Here is a 17,336-nt window from a genome sequence, read left to right as displayed (position 1 = left end):
CATCTCCACACCTGGGGAGGGCTCCGACATCCCCACACCCGGAGGGGGCTCCGACATCCCCACATCCGGAGAGGACAGGCCACCGGATGAGTCACCGCCAACCCCGAGGATGCGCCATTCCCGACCAGGCCCGGACGGAGAGCCCTTTTTGCATCTTTTAACGACTTATTATTTTTCTTTCTTCAATCTAAAAACAAAAAAATTCTTCAAAAATAGTTTTTTTAAATATTCCTCAAAACGTCCACTGGGGCCGGACTTCCGACGACTTAAAAAAACACTCTAGGCGGGAGCCACCCGGTGTGGAACATCTCCACTACATTGCGCCCTGGCTTCGGGCCTGCCGCCTCATCCTCAGTTTGGCTCCGCCCCCGTTGCTCCAAATGCGTGCGTCCCGGGCCCGACACCTCAGCTCCGGCCGCCAGACACTCACGTGGGGTTCGTCCCCGGTTCTCAAACCGGCCCGGCTGGAGACCCGGGACAGCCCCAAAGGCCGCCGAAAATCGGAGGGGGGAGACCAAAAAAACGTGGAAACCCCTGAAAGCGGCGTAGACAGTGGCCACCGGTGGGAGCTCCTCTAGGACAGAGACTTGGACTCTTTCCACAGTCTGTGCCCTGGAACACTCTCACTCGGGTGTGTGTGTCTCGGTGCTTTTCCAGTCACACTGATGTTTAAAATCTTTTGATGCCGACAGATCGGGCAAACGTTTCTCCTTCGAGGTTCAAAGGCCGATAATACTCAGATCCCAAGGTATCGAGTGACTCTGTAAGACCGAGACGTGACAATTGAGATTTCTGTCTGTAATTCCTCCTCTTGTAATATCTGTAAAAGGAGTTTACAAAAGTCAACACTCAGTACAGGATAGAAATTCAGATCAGAGAATTCTAGTTTCTATGGAATATTCCTTCCTCTCATTCCCCAATACCTCGTCTCCAATACCTATTCCCCATACCTAGTCCCCAGGGAGCGGACTCGGAGGGACGGAGTGTCGGAGCTGTGAGGACAAAAACCTTATCTCGGGGATTCACAGCCGAGTCTCCAGGGAGCGGACACGGAGGGGCAGGGTATCGGAGCAGTGACTGTAGGAAGGATGAGCTGGCTAACCACTGCACCCTGGTACAGGAGGCCATCCAAGTGGGGGGAGGAAGTGGTAGTTGTCGGTGATTCTATAATTAAGGGAAGTGATAACGTCCTTTGGAAGCAGGACCGAGAGTCCCACATGGTATGTTGCCTGCCCGGTGCCAGGGTGAGGGGCATCTCTAACCGGCTTGAAAGGATATTGGAGAGGGAGGGGGAGGATCCAGTTGCTGTGGTCCACATTGGGACAAACAACATCGGCAAGACTCGGAAATAGGACCTGTTTGGGAATATCAGGAACGAGGAACAAAATTAAAGAACAGGTCCTCAAAGGATGTAATCTCTGGATTATTACACGAGTCACGTGCAAATTTGGCACAGGGATGAGAAAATTACGGAAGTAAACACGTAGCTAAAGGAGTGGTGCGGGAAAGAGGGGTTCCAGGGGCACTGCCACCAGTATTGGGACAGGAGGGATCTGTACCGTTGGGACAGTCCCCACCTGAACCGATCTAGGACCAGTGTCCTCGTGGAAAGGATAAATAGGGAGGTCAGAAGGACTTTAAACTAATAAATGGAGGGGGAGGGGAAGGCCTCAGGGGAACTCAATACAGTTCCAAAAACAAGTAGCAGGACGGTCTGGACTGGGTACCAAATATACCGGTTATAAAGTTTACAGGAGGGACGGAGAATATGGCAGAGGGGGTGGAGTCGCCTTACTGATTAGAAATACTATCACCTCAATGGTGAGGATTGGAGTTGTTAATTGTCACGTGTACCGAGATACAGTGAAAAGTATTGTTCTGCGTACAGTTCAGACAGATCATTCCATACATGAGAACAATACATAGGGCAAACATCAATACACAAGGCGCCTTCTCCTCCTCCAAAATAGCCCCGTAAACCGCCAATACTACCCCTTCCCCAGTCCCCCTGTCGTCAGCACCTCCTCCAGCAATGTGGAAGCTGGCTCTACTGGGAAGCTCTGTATCTCCTTTCTGGCAAAGTCTCAAATCTGCATATATCTAAATATTTCCCCTTGCTCCAGCCCATACTTCGCTCCCAGCTCCTTCAATCCCGCAAAACGACCCCCAAGAAATAAATCTTTTAGTGTCCTAATTCCTTTCCAATCCCATCTCCGAAAATTTCCAATCCCACTTCGCTGGCTCAAATCTATGGTTATCCTCTCCTTTCTTAAGGAGAAAGTCGACATAGCTTTATTACAGGAAACTCATCTGGATGATGAGGAACACTTTAAATTGAGGCGGGATTGGGAGGGGCAGGTTTTTTTCATCTTCTTTTCATCCAGTAGCAGGGATGTGGCAATCCTTATTAATAAAAATATCCCTTTTAAGGTTGAAACCTGCACCAAGGACAAAGGAGGTAGATATGCGATCATTAGAGGTTCGGTGCATGGCAATATTGTTTCAATAATGAATGTTTATGGATCCCCTAATTACTCCCCGGAGTTCATTACTAAGGCCTTTGTGGATTTTGCAGTTAGCTTCAACTAACTCTTTTGTGGTTGGTGACTTCAACTGTCCCTTAAATCCGCTGGTAGATAAGCTCCCGGTTACCAAGACCCCCCCCCCCGCCCCCCCCCCCCCCGCCACAAGCCAGGGCATTGGCCTTTACTTGTGAGGAGGTGGGTTATGTGGATGTTTGGAGAACTTTGCACCTGAGGGGAGGAGATTTTACCTTCTTTCCAGCCCTAATCAATGCCATACTAGAATCAACAACATTTTTATGTCAAGGACGATCCTACACCTGGTGTCCTCTTGCACCGTCGTGACCATCGATTGTGGACCATCCCCCTGTTACTCTGGAATTCTACTCGAGGGTTCACCCCCAGGTCGAGAATGTGGAGGTTTGCTGCCTCTCTGATAAGAGATACTTCATTTACTAAGCATTGTAAGAACGAGTTTGAGTTCTTCCTTTGGGTGAACCCAACCCCTGGTATTCCCCCCTCCATTTTATGGGAGACATGTAAAGTTTATGCTCGGATGCTGAAGAACCAGCAATGTCTGGGGGTTTGTTTCACGAAGGCCGAGCAGAATTACAAGGAGATCTCGAATAAGCTATTGCTGAAGGAGGTTAATGATTGATGCAGCAGGTCGAGAAAGGTTTGCGAGGCAGACGTTGTACGAGTTTGGGAATAAACCGAGCAAATACATGACCTGTTTGACAAAGAAAAAGGCCGACATTGGAACAATTCCCTCTGGGCAGCTTGGGGGGGGGGGAAGGGTTGTGAGGACAGAGGAGATAAACAGGGATCTGGGGAATTCTATGCAGGATTATAAAGTCTCTGAAGTCTGGTGAAGTGTTGCTGGATATGGAGCATTTATTCACTTCCCTGAAGCTTATGGAGGCCTCAGAAAGCCAGTGTGAGCCTCTTAATGCTCCCCTTTCTAGGGAAGAGGTCTCAAAGGCCATGAAGGAGCTCAGTTGGGTAAAGCACCAGGAGCGGATGGCTGTGGGTGTGAGTTTTATAGGGGGCTTGAGGATTTGTTGTTGGACCCATTTATGGGTATGTATTGTCACTCTTTTGACTCAGTCGATGCTGTCATCGACTCTTTGGGAGGCTACTATCTCTTTGATTCTGAAGGATCCAGAGGAGTGTGCCTCTTGTTGGCCAATATCTGTTTTGAATCTTGACTTCAAATTACGATCTAAAGTTTTGGCGAGAAGGCATCCTTCCAACAATTGTGCGGGGGCGGGGGGAGCCTGGGTTTTCCAGTAACAATGTTGGACGGTTGCTGAATGTGATTCAGGCTTTTCAGAAATACACAGTGGGTGGGCTGGTGATCTCCTTCGATGCAGAGAAAGCTTTCGATCAAGTCGAATTATCTGGTGCATCCGATTCGAGGCTTCGGAATGGGTGAGGATTATATCGAGTGGATTCAATTGTTAGATTAAAGGTAAAGTCGCCAAGGTCCCAGATGACCATAGGCTGCTTTCCCCATTGAGAGGTATATCTGACTGGTGGTGATTTAACCTGAGGATCAACACAACTCAGGCACGATACAAGGTTGAGAAGCTGGTGCCTTCATGAATAACCTCAGCCGGGAATTGAAGCCTCCCTCTGCATCATGAACCAGCTGTCCAAACAACTTGAGCTAAACTGGCCCCTGTTATATTACAGGCTGGTCAGGGGCAGGACTCATGGATGGTTTATAGTTGTCGTGTCTGTAAGAGAGAGACAGACCTGGGCCAAGCTTTCCAGAGTCTACACCCTCCCTGGATTCACTTCCTTTCCCTTCAGTTGCTGCAAGTGACCAATTGAAGGTCAGAATGAGAAAATAAATGGAAAGGGGGACAAAAGAAAGTGTTTTACTCACCATAGGCTGGAGACAGTGTTGTGTTGGGTGTTCCGCTATACAGACGAACCAACACGGTTGCAGATGGTACAACTTTGTTTTATTACTATCAATAACAACATCTGTAAACTTATGACTGTGGTTCGTTCTTTACCCTTTAACCTGTGGACCCAACCCTAACACTATCTTAAAGAGGCACTCAGCACATGGTGTATGTCTGAGTGGCTTGCTGTGAGCTCTGTGCCCTGAGCTGTCTCCTGCTGGAATGAGCGGGAACTGTGGTGTTCCCCGTTTTATAGTGCGTACTCTTGCTTGTGATTGGCTGTGATGTTGCGTGTGTGTTGATTGGTCCGTTGATCTGTCCACCAGTGTGTATGTGTGTTTGCACCATGATGTTTATCTGAATATCATGACATCCCTCCTTTTTTACAAGAATATGTGCCTATGTGGTAATAAATATAGATGTGTACTGAGTGCAGCTGAACGTGTGTGTGCAATATCTACAACATGTACATGAGGCTAAACTATATACATAGGAAGGTGTCAGGTGCAACATAGCAACGAGGTTGTACCATAAACAAAACAAGCATAATCATCAAACATCAAAAACGAACACCTGTAACGACAAAAAGAGAAACATATTAACATTGTGGCATAATACGTCAGTGAGTTCAATGTTCAAACAGGCTCATAAGTCCAGCCTCGTAGGTGGGCGACGAATTCGGGTTGACCGCCTCAAGGGTGGGTCAGGATCCACCGGCTGAGGAATGGGCCTGGCCACAGGTGACAGAGGAATGGGCATGGTGTCAGGAAGCTCCCCGAAGTCGACATCAGGAACAACAGGAGGGCGTGGCACCGGTGTATGATCATGTAGCGAACGCGGAAGCAGGCGAATGGAGCCATCAGGCATGTGAACCAGGAACGAGCGGGGAGCCACGCGGCGGAGAACTTCGGCACTTGCTGACCAGCCACCCTCTGGTAGGTGGATGCGGACGTTGTCTCCAGGCGCCAAGGCAGGAAGATCAGTTGCCCGAGTGTCATGTGCCACCTTCTGCTGAGCACGCTGCTGTCACATCCTTTGCAGTACTGGAGCATGGTCGGGTGTAGGAACAAGAATGGATGGCACAGTGGTCCTGAGGGCGCGACCCATCAACAGGTCTCTCTCTCTTAAAGACATTGACATCCTTTGGTTTATTTCCCAATGTTCACAATTAAACGGCTGGTTTCCCCAAGCGAGGGCTGATATTTAAGAGGACAGTAAATTAATATATGATGTCAAGTGTTGTTATATGGCATAAATTAGGTATATTGTTTATGACTCTGTAATAACGTATGTTTATTATTATTTCCAGTGTAATATATACTGTGGCTGTGTTATATAGTTCCAGTCATGATGACACAGAACGAGTGCAACTGGAGTCCATGCTGACTCTGTAGACAATCCAGTCAGTTCCATTCCCCCTTGATATCCCCAATCCACTGCAAGTTTATTTACTTAAAATACCAATTTCATATTAAAGTCGTAAATCCACTCCACTGCCATCACCCTTGTATAAAACGAATTCCAGGTCACGGCCACTCAATATCTAAATAAACTCTTCCTTAGATTCTTCTGTTAACTCTAATCAGTAAATATGCTTATATGTATATGTTGAAGTGAGTTCCCAGTTGTTAGAGGTGAAAATATTCACACGCAGGCCTTTATGAATGAGTAAAGAAGCAGTTTATTATATCAGAGCTCTGGGAGAAAGATCTGAAAGCTCCCCAGCTTGGCAGCACTCTTTCTCACTTGAGCTAAGGTTCGCATTGGGTTAATATACAGATTCAAGAGGTGGAATTAGTTGCATTCTCATTAACATATCAATCAACTCTATTCACGTCACAATTCATTACATGCAGTCAATCAATTTTCTTGGCATCCCAGTTATCACATATATGGTTAAAGTGGGTGTTGTCTTACCCGCCCCTAACTTCATGCAAAAGTCACTCAAGACTCAACATAAAGATATCTGTCTGCAGCTGGAGACCTTGAGCTATTGTGTGAAGTTGTTATCAGTGGCTGTTAACATACTCCCTAGAAATACCCATGTCTAGTTCCCATGAGGTAGCCTACACAGCTTGCAACCCATTGTTCAGGAATGTGGCTAGTTCAGACATTTTGTGTCTTTAGTATTGCTATCTTAGCTAACAGCCATTTTGTGTCCCTTCTGATATTAGTAAACATTGTGTATACACTGGGCGCGATTCTCCGCTCCCGCGCCGGTTGGGAGAACCGCCTGGGTCGCCACATTTCCCGCGACGCAGGTCTGACACCCTCCCGTGATTCTCCCAAGTGGCGAGAATGGCCCCGTCGAGTTCCGCGCGGCGCAGACCGGAGAATCGCCCGTGACACCCAAAATGGTGACTCTCCAGCACCCCTGCTATTCTCAGGCCCGGATGGGCCGAGCGGCATGCCCAAAACGGCGGGTTACCCCCGGCGCCGTCCACACCTGGGGCGAAATTCTCCCGAAGCGGGGCGATGTCTGCCGACTGGCGCCCAAAACGGCGCCAATCAGACGGGCATCGCGCCGCCCCAAAGGTGCGGAATGCTCTGCATCTTTGGGGGCCGAGCCCCAACATTGAGGGGCTAGGCTGACACCGGAAGAATTTCCGCCCTGCCAGCTGGCGGAAACGGGCATTGTTGCCCCGCCAGCTGGCGCGGAAATGACATCTCGGGGCGGCGCATGCGCGGGAGCATCAGCGGCCGCTGACAGTTTCCCACGCATGCGCAGTGGAGGGAGTCTCTTCCGCCTCCGCCATGGTGGTGACCGTGGCTGAGGCAGAAGGGAAAGAGTGCCCCCACAGCACAGGCCCGCCCGCGGATCGGTGGGCCCCGATCGCAGGCCAGGCCACCGTGGGGGCACCCCCCGGGGCCAGATCGCCCCGCACCCTCCCCAGGACCCCGGAGCCCGCCCACGCCGCCTTGTCCCGCCGTTCAAAAGGTGGTTTTAATCCACACCGGCGGGACAGGCAATTTATCGGCGGGACTTCGGCCCATCCGGGCCGGAGAATCCAGCGGGGGGGCCCGCCAAGCGGCGCGGCCCGATTCCCACCCCCGCCGAATATCCGGTACCGGAGACTTCGGCAACCGGCGAGGGCGGGATTCACGGCAGCACCCGGCGATTCTCCAACCCGGCGATGGGTCAGAGAATGACGCCCCTGGTCGCTGCCGGCGGGAACAGCGCGGGAACGTGGTGGGGGGGGGGGGGGGGGCGGCCTGCGGGGGGGCGAGGGGTATCCTGCACCCGGGGGGGGGGGGGCGGGCCTCAAATGGGGTCTGGCCCGCGATTGGTGCCCACCGATCGTCGGGCCGGACTCTCTGAAGGAGGACCTCCTTTCTTCCGTAGCCCCGCAAGATCCGTCTGACATCTTCTTGCGGGGCGGACTCAGCGAGGACGGCACCACGCATGCGTGGGTGACGCCAGTTATGCGGCACCGGCTGCGTCATGTATGCGGCGCCGCCTTTACGCGGCGCCAAGGCCTGGCGCGTGTAAATGATGTGGCTCCGCTCCTAGCCCATTATCGGGCCCTGGATCGGTCGGGATAGGGGCAGTTTCGCGCAGTCGGGAACCTCGACTGCGTTCCCGACGCCGAACACTCTGCCTCCATTTCGGAGAATCGCGCCCAAGGTCTATTCCTACAATATGCCTCTTCTGAACAGGGATCTAAGCCAATGAGTACCTTTTGTCTCAGCAGAACTATTCAAAAGTAATATCGGAGCAAAAATGTAGTTACAGAGCCAACTATAATTTATATCATAGTCCAGTATCAGAAAATGTCCCCCAACAATTCCTCCTTTTGGTCCTGGAAGAAGTTTACTGAATCCCAGATGATCACAATGATTCAATGAGGGCAGCAGGATGGGTTTTAATACGGCCTTTGGGGCATGTAACCTCCCTGATGTTCCATACGTACACCGTGCCTGTGATTCAAAGATCACCCCTCAAATGAACCCATGTATGTCACGTTTAATGCCTTGATATCAATCATGCCTGCCTCCCTGACTAACTCTGCTGTCTGTAATTAAAATATATTATTCATACTAGTTTGCAAGTTAGCTCATCTTACACTCCCACACTCTCTGCCACCAACTTTCACTCTGAAGTAGTTCCTCGTGTGTTTTTTTTTTCAAAGCATGGATTTTTTTCATTAACTGGTAGTAAAGCTTAACTGATTGACTGATCTTGAGTCTTCGTTCCCTCAGAGTTTCTGCAAGGTGTGGGACCATCTCTGGCTCTTTATAATCCTAACTCAAATAATCCTTGCTAGGCCGTAGCTAGGTGGACCTAAGGAGAACAAGTTATAGCGATAGGAGGTTATGGTGGTGGAGGCGCAATATTTTCCTTTCCCTCCGTAAGCTTAAAATGCATGGGGACAGGTGTAATCTCTAAGGCACAACCATGAGTTCTGATTAACCCACATTCGTCCAACTCTCCCTGTCCTACCGGGTCGGGGCACACTTTAATGTCCCCTTTCTGTTTACACCCCGTGAGGGAGATCCCATATATTATTCCTGCGTATAGCAGAGGTCTCGGTGAAAAGTACCTGAGGGAGGTGTTAGCCCGTACTATTCCAGTGTTCTCCAGTTGGTTGAGAGGGAATGGCCCTGAGTCCGGTGTGATGATAGGGATCATCAGGACCATCTCTAGCCCCGTTATCTCGTCCATTTTGCAGTCGAGGATCGCTGAGTATACTCTGGTTACTCTCTTCAGAGTACAGTTGTCCAGCGTCCCTTGTCATTTGGCTAGCTTAGCCAGTTGAGGGCTGTCTATTCAAGCTGCCCCTGTCAGAGCCTTCCAGCTGTCTCTGTTTCTCGGTCGATTAGTTTATTAATTATTGTTGATTGTCTTAGTGTGTCCCCCAAACACTGTTGTCCTATTCAATTGTATATCCAGGCCATCTTCTCTCAAGCTGGGTAGACCTTTCTCTGGTTTCTCTAATATTCCTTTCCTTAAACTTGTTCCACCTTTGCATTTATCCCTTGTATGTCTAGTGACTTTACCATAGAAGTTTCTGTGTTAAGTCAAGTCACTGCATCATTGATTATGCCTCTTCTTACGCTGTGTAGGTTGTCATGCCCTCAAAATCTAGTGGCACCCGTATCATTGGCAGCCTGCTTCATAACAACCTTACTTAAAACACAATGCCTATTTATTTCATATTATAAACAATACCTGAACCTGCGAGAAGTACAGTGACAATTTGTATACGCATCGGCTGTCTTTCCCCGAGTGTACCTGCAGCCACGCATTAAAATAAGTTCTACCATTGTTCCAGTCTCTGGCTGCTGGGATCAATATTACGTCAATAAAATTATATAAAGCACCATAGTTCATATAGCTATGTTCATCCTGTGTCCGTTGTGAAATCAATGATTTCCTGCGCTCTTATCTGCTCGTAGTTGTTCTGAGATCTCAAGAGTCATCACGAGTCCCCACAACCTCCGCTGTCGTTCCAGCCTTTTTTGGATGTTTAATCTGAAAATTTAAAGGAAAAGTGTCCTGGTCATCACCAGGTGTTAGGTGTTGTCCGTATTAAGCTTGTTCCTGTATGGGCCGAACACGTCTGTTATCCAGGGGTTAGTAGTTCTCATATTTTACAATCTTTTCATATCTATTTTCCTCGTGGTTGCGCGCCTGTTTCTGTTGGGCTTGAACCCGACCCTGACGTGCTTGTGCCTGTTTAGTTAGCCAGTTTGCTATAACCCAACTATCTCAAATTCCTGAAGCTACTGCAAATCGTGTTCCACTTGCAGTTGCTTGTAAAGTAAAACACAAAAGATCCATTCTGCTTGGGAGAGAGTGGGTTAGCTAATCTGAATATATCTGACAATTCAAAACTTAAAATTTGTAAGTTCCAATTAAAAATACATCGTCAGCTGTTTTTTTAAATTGCTTTATCAGAGTTACAAAGCCAGAGCTCAGAGTGTGGACAGGGGCAAACCCTGAATCCAGCTCCTCGCCTGCTCCAAAAACCAATTCAAATTGAATCCAATTCATGGTCCCCGCAAGAGTGACATACCAAATCCAGGCATTAAAAAGCACGGGTCAATTCTCTGCTGGTTTGAAGAGGGGTGGAGTAAGAGTTCTCTGCCAGACGTCATTTTGTCACCACCCTTCTTTTGTTTAAACAAGAAACATGAACATGGACATATTTTGTTAACCCATCTGTCCTTTACACTTAATTCTGCAATCTCAGAATTAATACATCTGCGTTGTGTCAGGGAAGTTTTAACGCTGGACTAATCCAACACCGGATTGGTCAAATGTATTTCAACTATCCTAACTTCCAATGAACACCATAAAACTAATATTTTCTTATTCTTACACACGTGATTTTATATCCTGATTAAAATTCTTTGTGTATCAAAATTACCCTTAAAATGTCAATGCTAACTTTTGAAAAGAAAAATTTGTTAATTACACTCAAACTATGATCTTTAAATCACAATGTCAGATGACTCACAAATACCACCACACTCACAAAGGAAACCTCGCACTTCAGTGCTTTAACCAAAATTAGTTAGGTAAAAATCCTTATGGTTCCTATTCTAAAGTTCCAAATTATAAACTCAAGGTTACTTCTCAGAAGATAAATCTTAGCAGAGATATATGAACATTCATAAACCAAACACACACATTATCACAGCTCGCAAATATCATAGTTAACTGTTAGCCCTTTCTCATGGCTACAGATTCTTGAAGAGACAGCAATTTCACAATCACTTAATTAAAATACTGAACAAGATCCTCCATTCTCCTACATCATAAAACTTTATCTATGTTATTCCATTTAAGTCAATTTCCACTAATTGATTTTATAGGCTTTAGCTATTCTTAGAGACATATATGTTTTTACAGATCAACTGCTTGCTGTTAAATTTTGTACGGAACCTAAGGGGGCGGAGAACTTGGAACGATGCCATTTGCGTCTTTTACGTGATCTAAAACTTTATTTATTCTGTCCTTTCATTTCACTCAAATTTCTTTCTTGTTCTTTAAACTGATTTCAATTTTCAATGTTCGCTATTTAACCAGTGTTTGAAAGAAATCTTACAAGTTTTTTAAAAACTCAAATGAATTGAATTACTGCTGAATTTATCTGGACGGCTTGAATGGCTTAATCTCAAACGGAAATCCCATCTTGCAAATTTGAAACGATCTGAAGTTCTTCTCGACAAGAGCCCATTTGTTAAGTTTCTAACCATAATCTTGTATTTACATTACTCCCCTTTTTTTGTTTTGGGAGGTGATTTGTCATTCTCAGATATTTCTGAACAAAAAGCTTATTCAGCTTTTCAGCCCCCCCTTTTTTTGTTTACTATGCCACAGTCTGTCTTATTGAAATCCACCCGGCTTCCACATTTTATTAATTGGGTTACAATGCTTCTGGATGAGCAAAAGGGACATTGTACCTTCCCTCTTCATTCCTCAATGACCACGAGGTCTGACCTTTTGGATTTAACTTCATTTTATTTTATTTTTTTTCCCTTTTGACATGTCTAAACTTTAGTTAATTTAAAATGTCCATCCCCAGGGAGCCTGTTTCTTTCCCGTCTCCTTGAGCCATTCCAGGAATGCTGCATGATCTTTTGGGCTAATTGAGTTAGATTTCCCGAATTCTGTCTTATGCCAGCAACTGTGACTGTGGTGTCCTGATTTCCCGCAATGTTTACAGTTCCCTTTCTTTACCCTACAGTCCTTAGCCATAATTGTAACAATTTCCTGTGATTCTTTTGCCGGTTTGTACAATCTGTACTGCCGCTATCTTTTCTCGCTTTATTTCTATTCTTAAAATGATTTGGTGTGAATGTGGGAGAGTGAGAGCTCAATTCCTTTAATTTAGCCTGTTTTTCTAACGGTGTGAAGGCTTTATATCTGTTGTTTACATTATTAGCGTAACGCTGCACGGGGACGCACTTCATTTCTGTCATTTGCTCTTCTAACTGGTGAACTAAGATGACTCCTGCCTTATTTTTTTTGCCGGATCTCGCTTTTGTTTATCCCACCAGTTTCTTTGTTCTACGGGGGCTGCATCGGGATCTCACCCATCTCTGATCATTGTTTTTTTGTATCAGAGTATTTTGCCTTGTGCCTCTCTTTTCCATGATGTGTTAACCGTGTTGTATCTATCAATCGCGTATCCGGTGTACTAGGCAACTGTGCTCAGAGGCTTTTACCTATCATGCACTCCCGTAGGGTGGCGGTCCTGGCTTGTCACGGTGTCACGGCAAATTCCGCGACCGCTAACACTCAACAGTCTGTGCGTCCCGGGTTCCCAAATAACCCTGGCCTTCATGTGAGAGGCCCAAATAAAATCTGACGAAATGCGAGCCATTCGAACCGTGGCATTACAAAATCGAATGGCACTTGACTATGTGTTAGCCGAAAAAGGTGGCACCTGCGCCCTGATTGGTGCGGAGTGTTGAACTTTCATTCCAGATAATTCAAAAGAAGTTAAAGATCTGGCAGCACACATTCAAGAAGAAGTCAGAAAGCTTGACACACCCTCAGATATCTCTATCTGGGAGAAACATTGCGGGTGGTTGGGAGCCACAGGAATGTCCATAGTACAGGGAATATTTTTCTTTTGTGTAGCAGGATTCATCATCTACGTAACATTCCTGTTGATCAAATGCGTTAGCCAACTATTCATGAAATGCAGGGCCCCACCAATCAGAATGATTCACATTAATCCCACTGCACCACCAGTTAATGAAATGGAACTAAAATATCATTCTTGAACCATTACTAACCTATCAATTATTTGACTTAATTACTAGTGTATTGCTAAAAGATTAATACTGAATCAGCAGAATCAAATTCAATTAATTGATTAATTGTTATTGAATAATAATAATTTTTAAAGAATTTTTGCTGCAATGCTTGAAATGCAAAGCTTGCCCGCTCTATTGTTGAAGGCTGTTTTCAAACAAGGAAACCATCAAAGACAATATGAATGAGTTCCTCTTTGCGCTTTTCCTATCCTATCGTATTTCTCCTTCCTTTTGTTTTATTATGACACATCTCACTTAATCTTTCGATCTATCAAAGGGAGGACTGAAGGAAACCAGCTATTTCTGATAGGTAAAAGGATCACTGATTTAGCCATTTTGTTTTAAATACAACCCAGTTTAAAAACCATTTTAAATGGTTTCTCTACTAAACCACAGAGTTTAATCAGTTTCATTACAATTTAAAAAAAACACATAGCTTACAGAGAAATCTGCAAAGCATACAGAATTCATTTGAAATATTTGCAGTCTAACTAGAAGCAAACGCAACATTTCTACTGAAGGTCAAAATGAGCACCATAGTTAACATGAATCTACCATTGTTCAAAATATGAATAGTATAGCAGTCAGCAAATACCTGATAAGTGTTACATTCCCACACACAGAAAACACCCAAAGATGCAACACAGTCAGACCTATGTTACATATTGATGATTTACAACTAATCATCCAATCAAATATATTGGGAACTCACCCAAACCAATCAGCATGTTACAGGGGTAGGAACAGATGGACTCAGATTTATAACATTTTCCTTCAAGGTAGGGGGCCTGGCAGACATTTTCCATTCTAGAATCACTCTATACTATTTGCCCAGCTGTCTACTATCTTTATTTCGTATTTTCATATTTCTACTCTAACTCTAAGTCTGCGCAAGCTGTTTTGCTTTGAGCAAGAAAACATTATTGTATTTTGAAAGTTCAGATCGTTTGTAATGCACATCATAAAACATCTAATCGGGTGGGGGGGGGGGGGGCACTATAGTAGTTGCTTCATAGCTCCAGGGACCCAGGTTCGATTCCCGGCTTGGGTCACTGATTGTACCGAGTTTGCACTTGCCGTGACTGCGTAGATTTCCTCCGGGTGCTCCGGTTTCCTCCCACAGTCCAACGATGTGCAGGTCAGGTGGATTGGCTATGCTAAATTGCCCTTAGTGTCCAAAAGAGGTTGGATGGGGTTACTGGGATAGGATGAGGGTGTGGGTAGTAGGTAGGGTGCTCTTTCCAAGGGCCAGTGCAGACTCGATGGGCCGAATGGCCTCCTTCTGCAATGTAAATTCTATTAAAATAGCAATTGACACGTTTCTGTCCTATATTAGTTATAGTTCCCTTAAATGACCGCTAACTCCTGGGAAACCAGCCCTTTAATTATGAACATTAGGAAAGAGACCATCCTTTTAGCCAGACAAATAAATGTGTAAAGAGGGAGTGAAGGATGTCAGAATGGGCGACATGGTAACACCGTGATTAGCACTGTTGCTTCACAGCTCCAGGGTCCCAGGTATGATAGCCAGGCTTAGGTCACTGTCTGTGCGGAGTCTGCACGTTCTCCCTGTATCTGTGCGAGTTTCTCCGGATGCACCGGTTTTTTCCCACAGTCCAAAGATGTGCAGGTTGATAAATTGCCCCTAGTGTCCAAAAAGGTGAGGTGGGGTTATGGGGTTAGGGTGGAGGTGTGGGTTTAAGTGGGGTGCCCTTTCCAAGGGTCGGTGCAGACTCGATGGGCCGAATGGCCTCCTTCAGCACTGTAAATTATATGAATGAACATGGTTGATCCTGGATGTGATTAACATCAACATCGACAGCTGAATCTGACCCCGTGTAATCATCTGTGAACTCTTTGGTGTGACTGCTGGTGGGATAACCGAGAGAATCCCTTCCCACACACAGTGCAGGTGAACGGTCTCTCCCCAGTGTGAACTCGTTGGTGCGTCTGCAGGATTGATAATCGAGTGAATCCCTTCCCACACACAGTGCAGGTGAATGGCCTCTCCCCAGTGTGAATGCGCTGGTGTTGCAGCAGGCGGGATGACTGAATGAAATTCTTCCCACACACAGAGCAGGTGAATGGCCTCTCCCCAGTGTGAATGCGCTGGTGTACCAGCAGGCTGGATGACTGAATGAAATTCTTCCCACACACAGAGCATCTGAACGGCTTCTCACCGGTGTGACGTCGCTGATGAATCAGCAGGTTAGATGACTGAGTGAATCTCTTCCCACATTGAGAGCAGGTGAATGGTCTCTCCCCAGTGTGAACTCGCTGGTGTGCCCGCAGATCGGGTGACTGAGTGAATCCCTTCCCACACACAGTGCAGGCGAACGGCCTCTCCCCAGTGTGAAGTCGCTGGTGTGTCTTCAGACTGAGTAACTGAATGAATTCCTTCCCACACTCAGTGCAGGCGAACGGCCTCTCCCCAGTGTGAAGTTGCTGGTGTCTCTGCAGATTGGGTAAGTGAGAGAATCTCTTCCCACACTGAGTGCAGGTGAATGGCTTCTCCCCAGTGTGAACTCGCTGGTGTGTCTGCAGATTGGGTAACTGAGTGAACCCCTTCCCACACTGAGAGCAGGTGAACGGCCTCTCCCCGGTGTGAACTCGCTGGTGTGTCCGCAGGCAGGATAACAGAGCGAATCCCTTCCCACACTGAGGGCAGGTGAATGGCCTCTCCCCAGTGTGACTGCGTCGATGAGCTTCCAGTGCAGATGGAGTCCTGAATCCGTTCCCACAGTCCCCACATTTCCAGGGTTTCTTCATGTTTTGGGTGTCCTCGTGTTTCTCCAGGTTTGACGATCAGTTGAAGCCTCGTCCACACACATAACTCGTGTATGTTCTCTCCCCGCTGTGAATGGTATGATGTTTTTTCAGGCTGTGTAACTGGTTAAAGCTCTTTCCAGTCAGTGCTCTGGAACACTCTCACTCGGGTGTGTGTGTCTCGGTGCTTTTCCAGTCACACTGATGTTTAAAATCTTTTGAAGCCGTCAGAACAGAGAAACATTTTCTTTTCTAGATTTAACAGCTTATGATATTCTAGTCCCAGCGAATGGAGCGAGTCCACCAGATCTTGATGTGACGTTTGGTTTGAGATTTCAGTCTGTAGATTCTAACCTTCTGATATCCTATAAAAGATGTTAACAAAAGACATCACTGTCAATCCAGGACAGAAATTCAGAACAGACAATTCTAGTTTCTCTGGAACATTCTTTCCTCACTCGTTCCCCAAATGTTGTAATTCTCCATACCACACACTCTCCCTCCATTCTCACTCTGCTGTGTCTAATATTCATCCTCCCAATTCTCCTGAGGGGCTGATTCATGAGGGATCCAGGCTCACTGTTGAAGAAGTGAAAATCTTCATCCAAGCGTATTTTGATTAGATAAAAGGGGGGGGGGGGGATCTAATAATAATCTTTATTAGTGTCACAAATTGGTTTACATTAACACTGCAATGGAGTTACTGTGAAAATCCCCTAGTCGCCACACTCCGGCGCCAGTTCGGGTACATTGAGGGAGAATTCAGAATGTCCAATTCACAAAACAAGTGTCTTTTGGGAATTATGGGAGGAAACCGAGACAACCAGAGGAAACCCAGGTCGACACTGGAAGAAAGTGCAGACTCCACAGTGACCCAAGCCAAAAATTGAACCCAGGTCCCTAGCACTGTGAAGCAACAGTGCTAACCACTGTGCTACCGTGCCACCCTGAGGAAGGATTTAATTTTGGTAGCGAGTGGTTAAGAATTTTCTGCCTACGATGGAGGTGGAAGTGGAGACGAATATTGATTTAAAAATAAAATTGGACCAGTATTTGAAGGAAATTAACTTGCAGGGGAACGGGGAAATAGCGGGGGGATGGAACTGACTGGTTTGTTGTACAGTCGATATGGACTCGAGTTACTGAATGGATTTCTTCTGTGCTGTAATGACTCCATGACTGGAAATATATAACATAGCTACAGTACTATATTATACAACTAGAAATAATAAGAAATGTATTTTATTGCAGAACCATAAATAGTATATCTATTATGTACCATATAACACTAAACATATCTCTGGCCTATATTAATTTGCTGTCCCCTTAAATGTCAGCCATCTCCTGGGGAAACCAGACCTTT

At 46.3% G+C, this 17,336-nt stretch overlaps 1 protein-coding gene across 1 annotated transcript in view; it reads right to left on the bottom strand.

The window, feature by feature from the left end:
- Nucleotides 1–17,336, bottom strand: part of LOC140417949 (uncharacterized) — a 226,069-nt gene that overhangs the window by 114,965 nt on the left and 93,768 nt on the right. Inside the window, exon 4 of the mRNA XM_072501382.1 lies at nt 15,090–16,013. Coding sequence (XP_072357483.1) covers nt 15,090–16,013 — 924 coding nt within the window. The remainder of the gene's footprint in view (nt 1–15,089; nt 16,014–17,336) is intronic.

This window comes from Scyliorhinus torazame, chromosome 5, assembly GCF_047496885.1.
Source record: "Scyliorhinus torazame isolate Kashiwa2021f chromosome 5, sScyTor2.1, whole genome shotgun sequence".
Classification (NCBI taxonomy): domain Eukaryota; kingdom Metazoa; phylum Chordata; class Chondrichthyes; order Carcharhiniformes; family Scyliorhinidae; genus Scyliorhinus; species Scyliorhinus torazame.
This window is presented reverse-complemented; position numbering and strand designations above follow the sequence as displayed.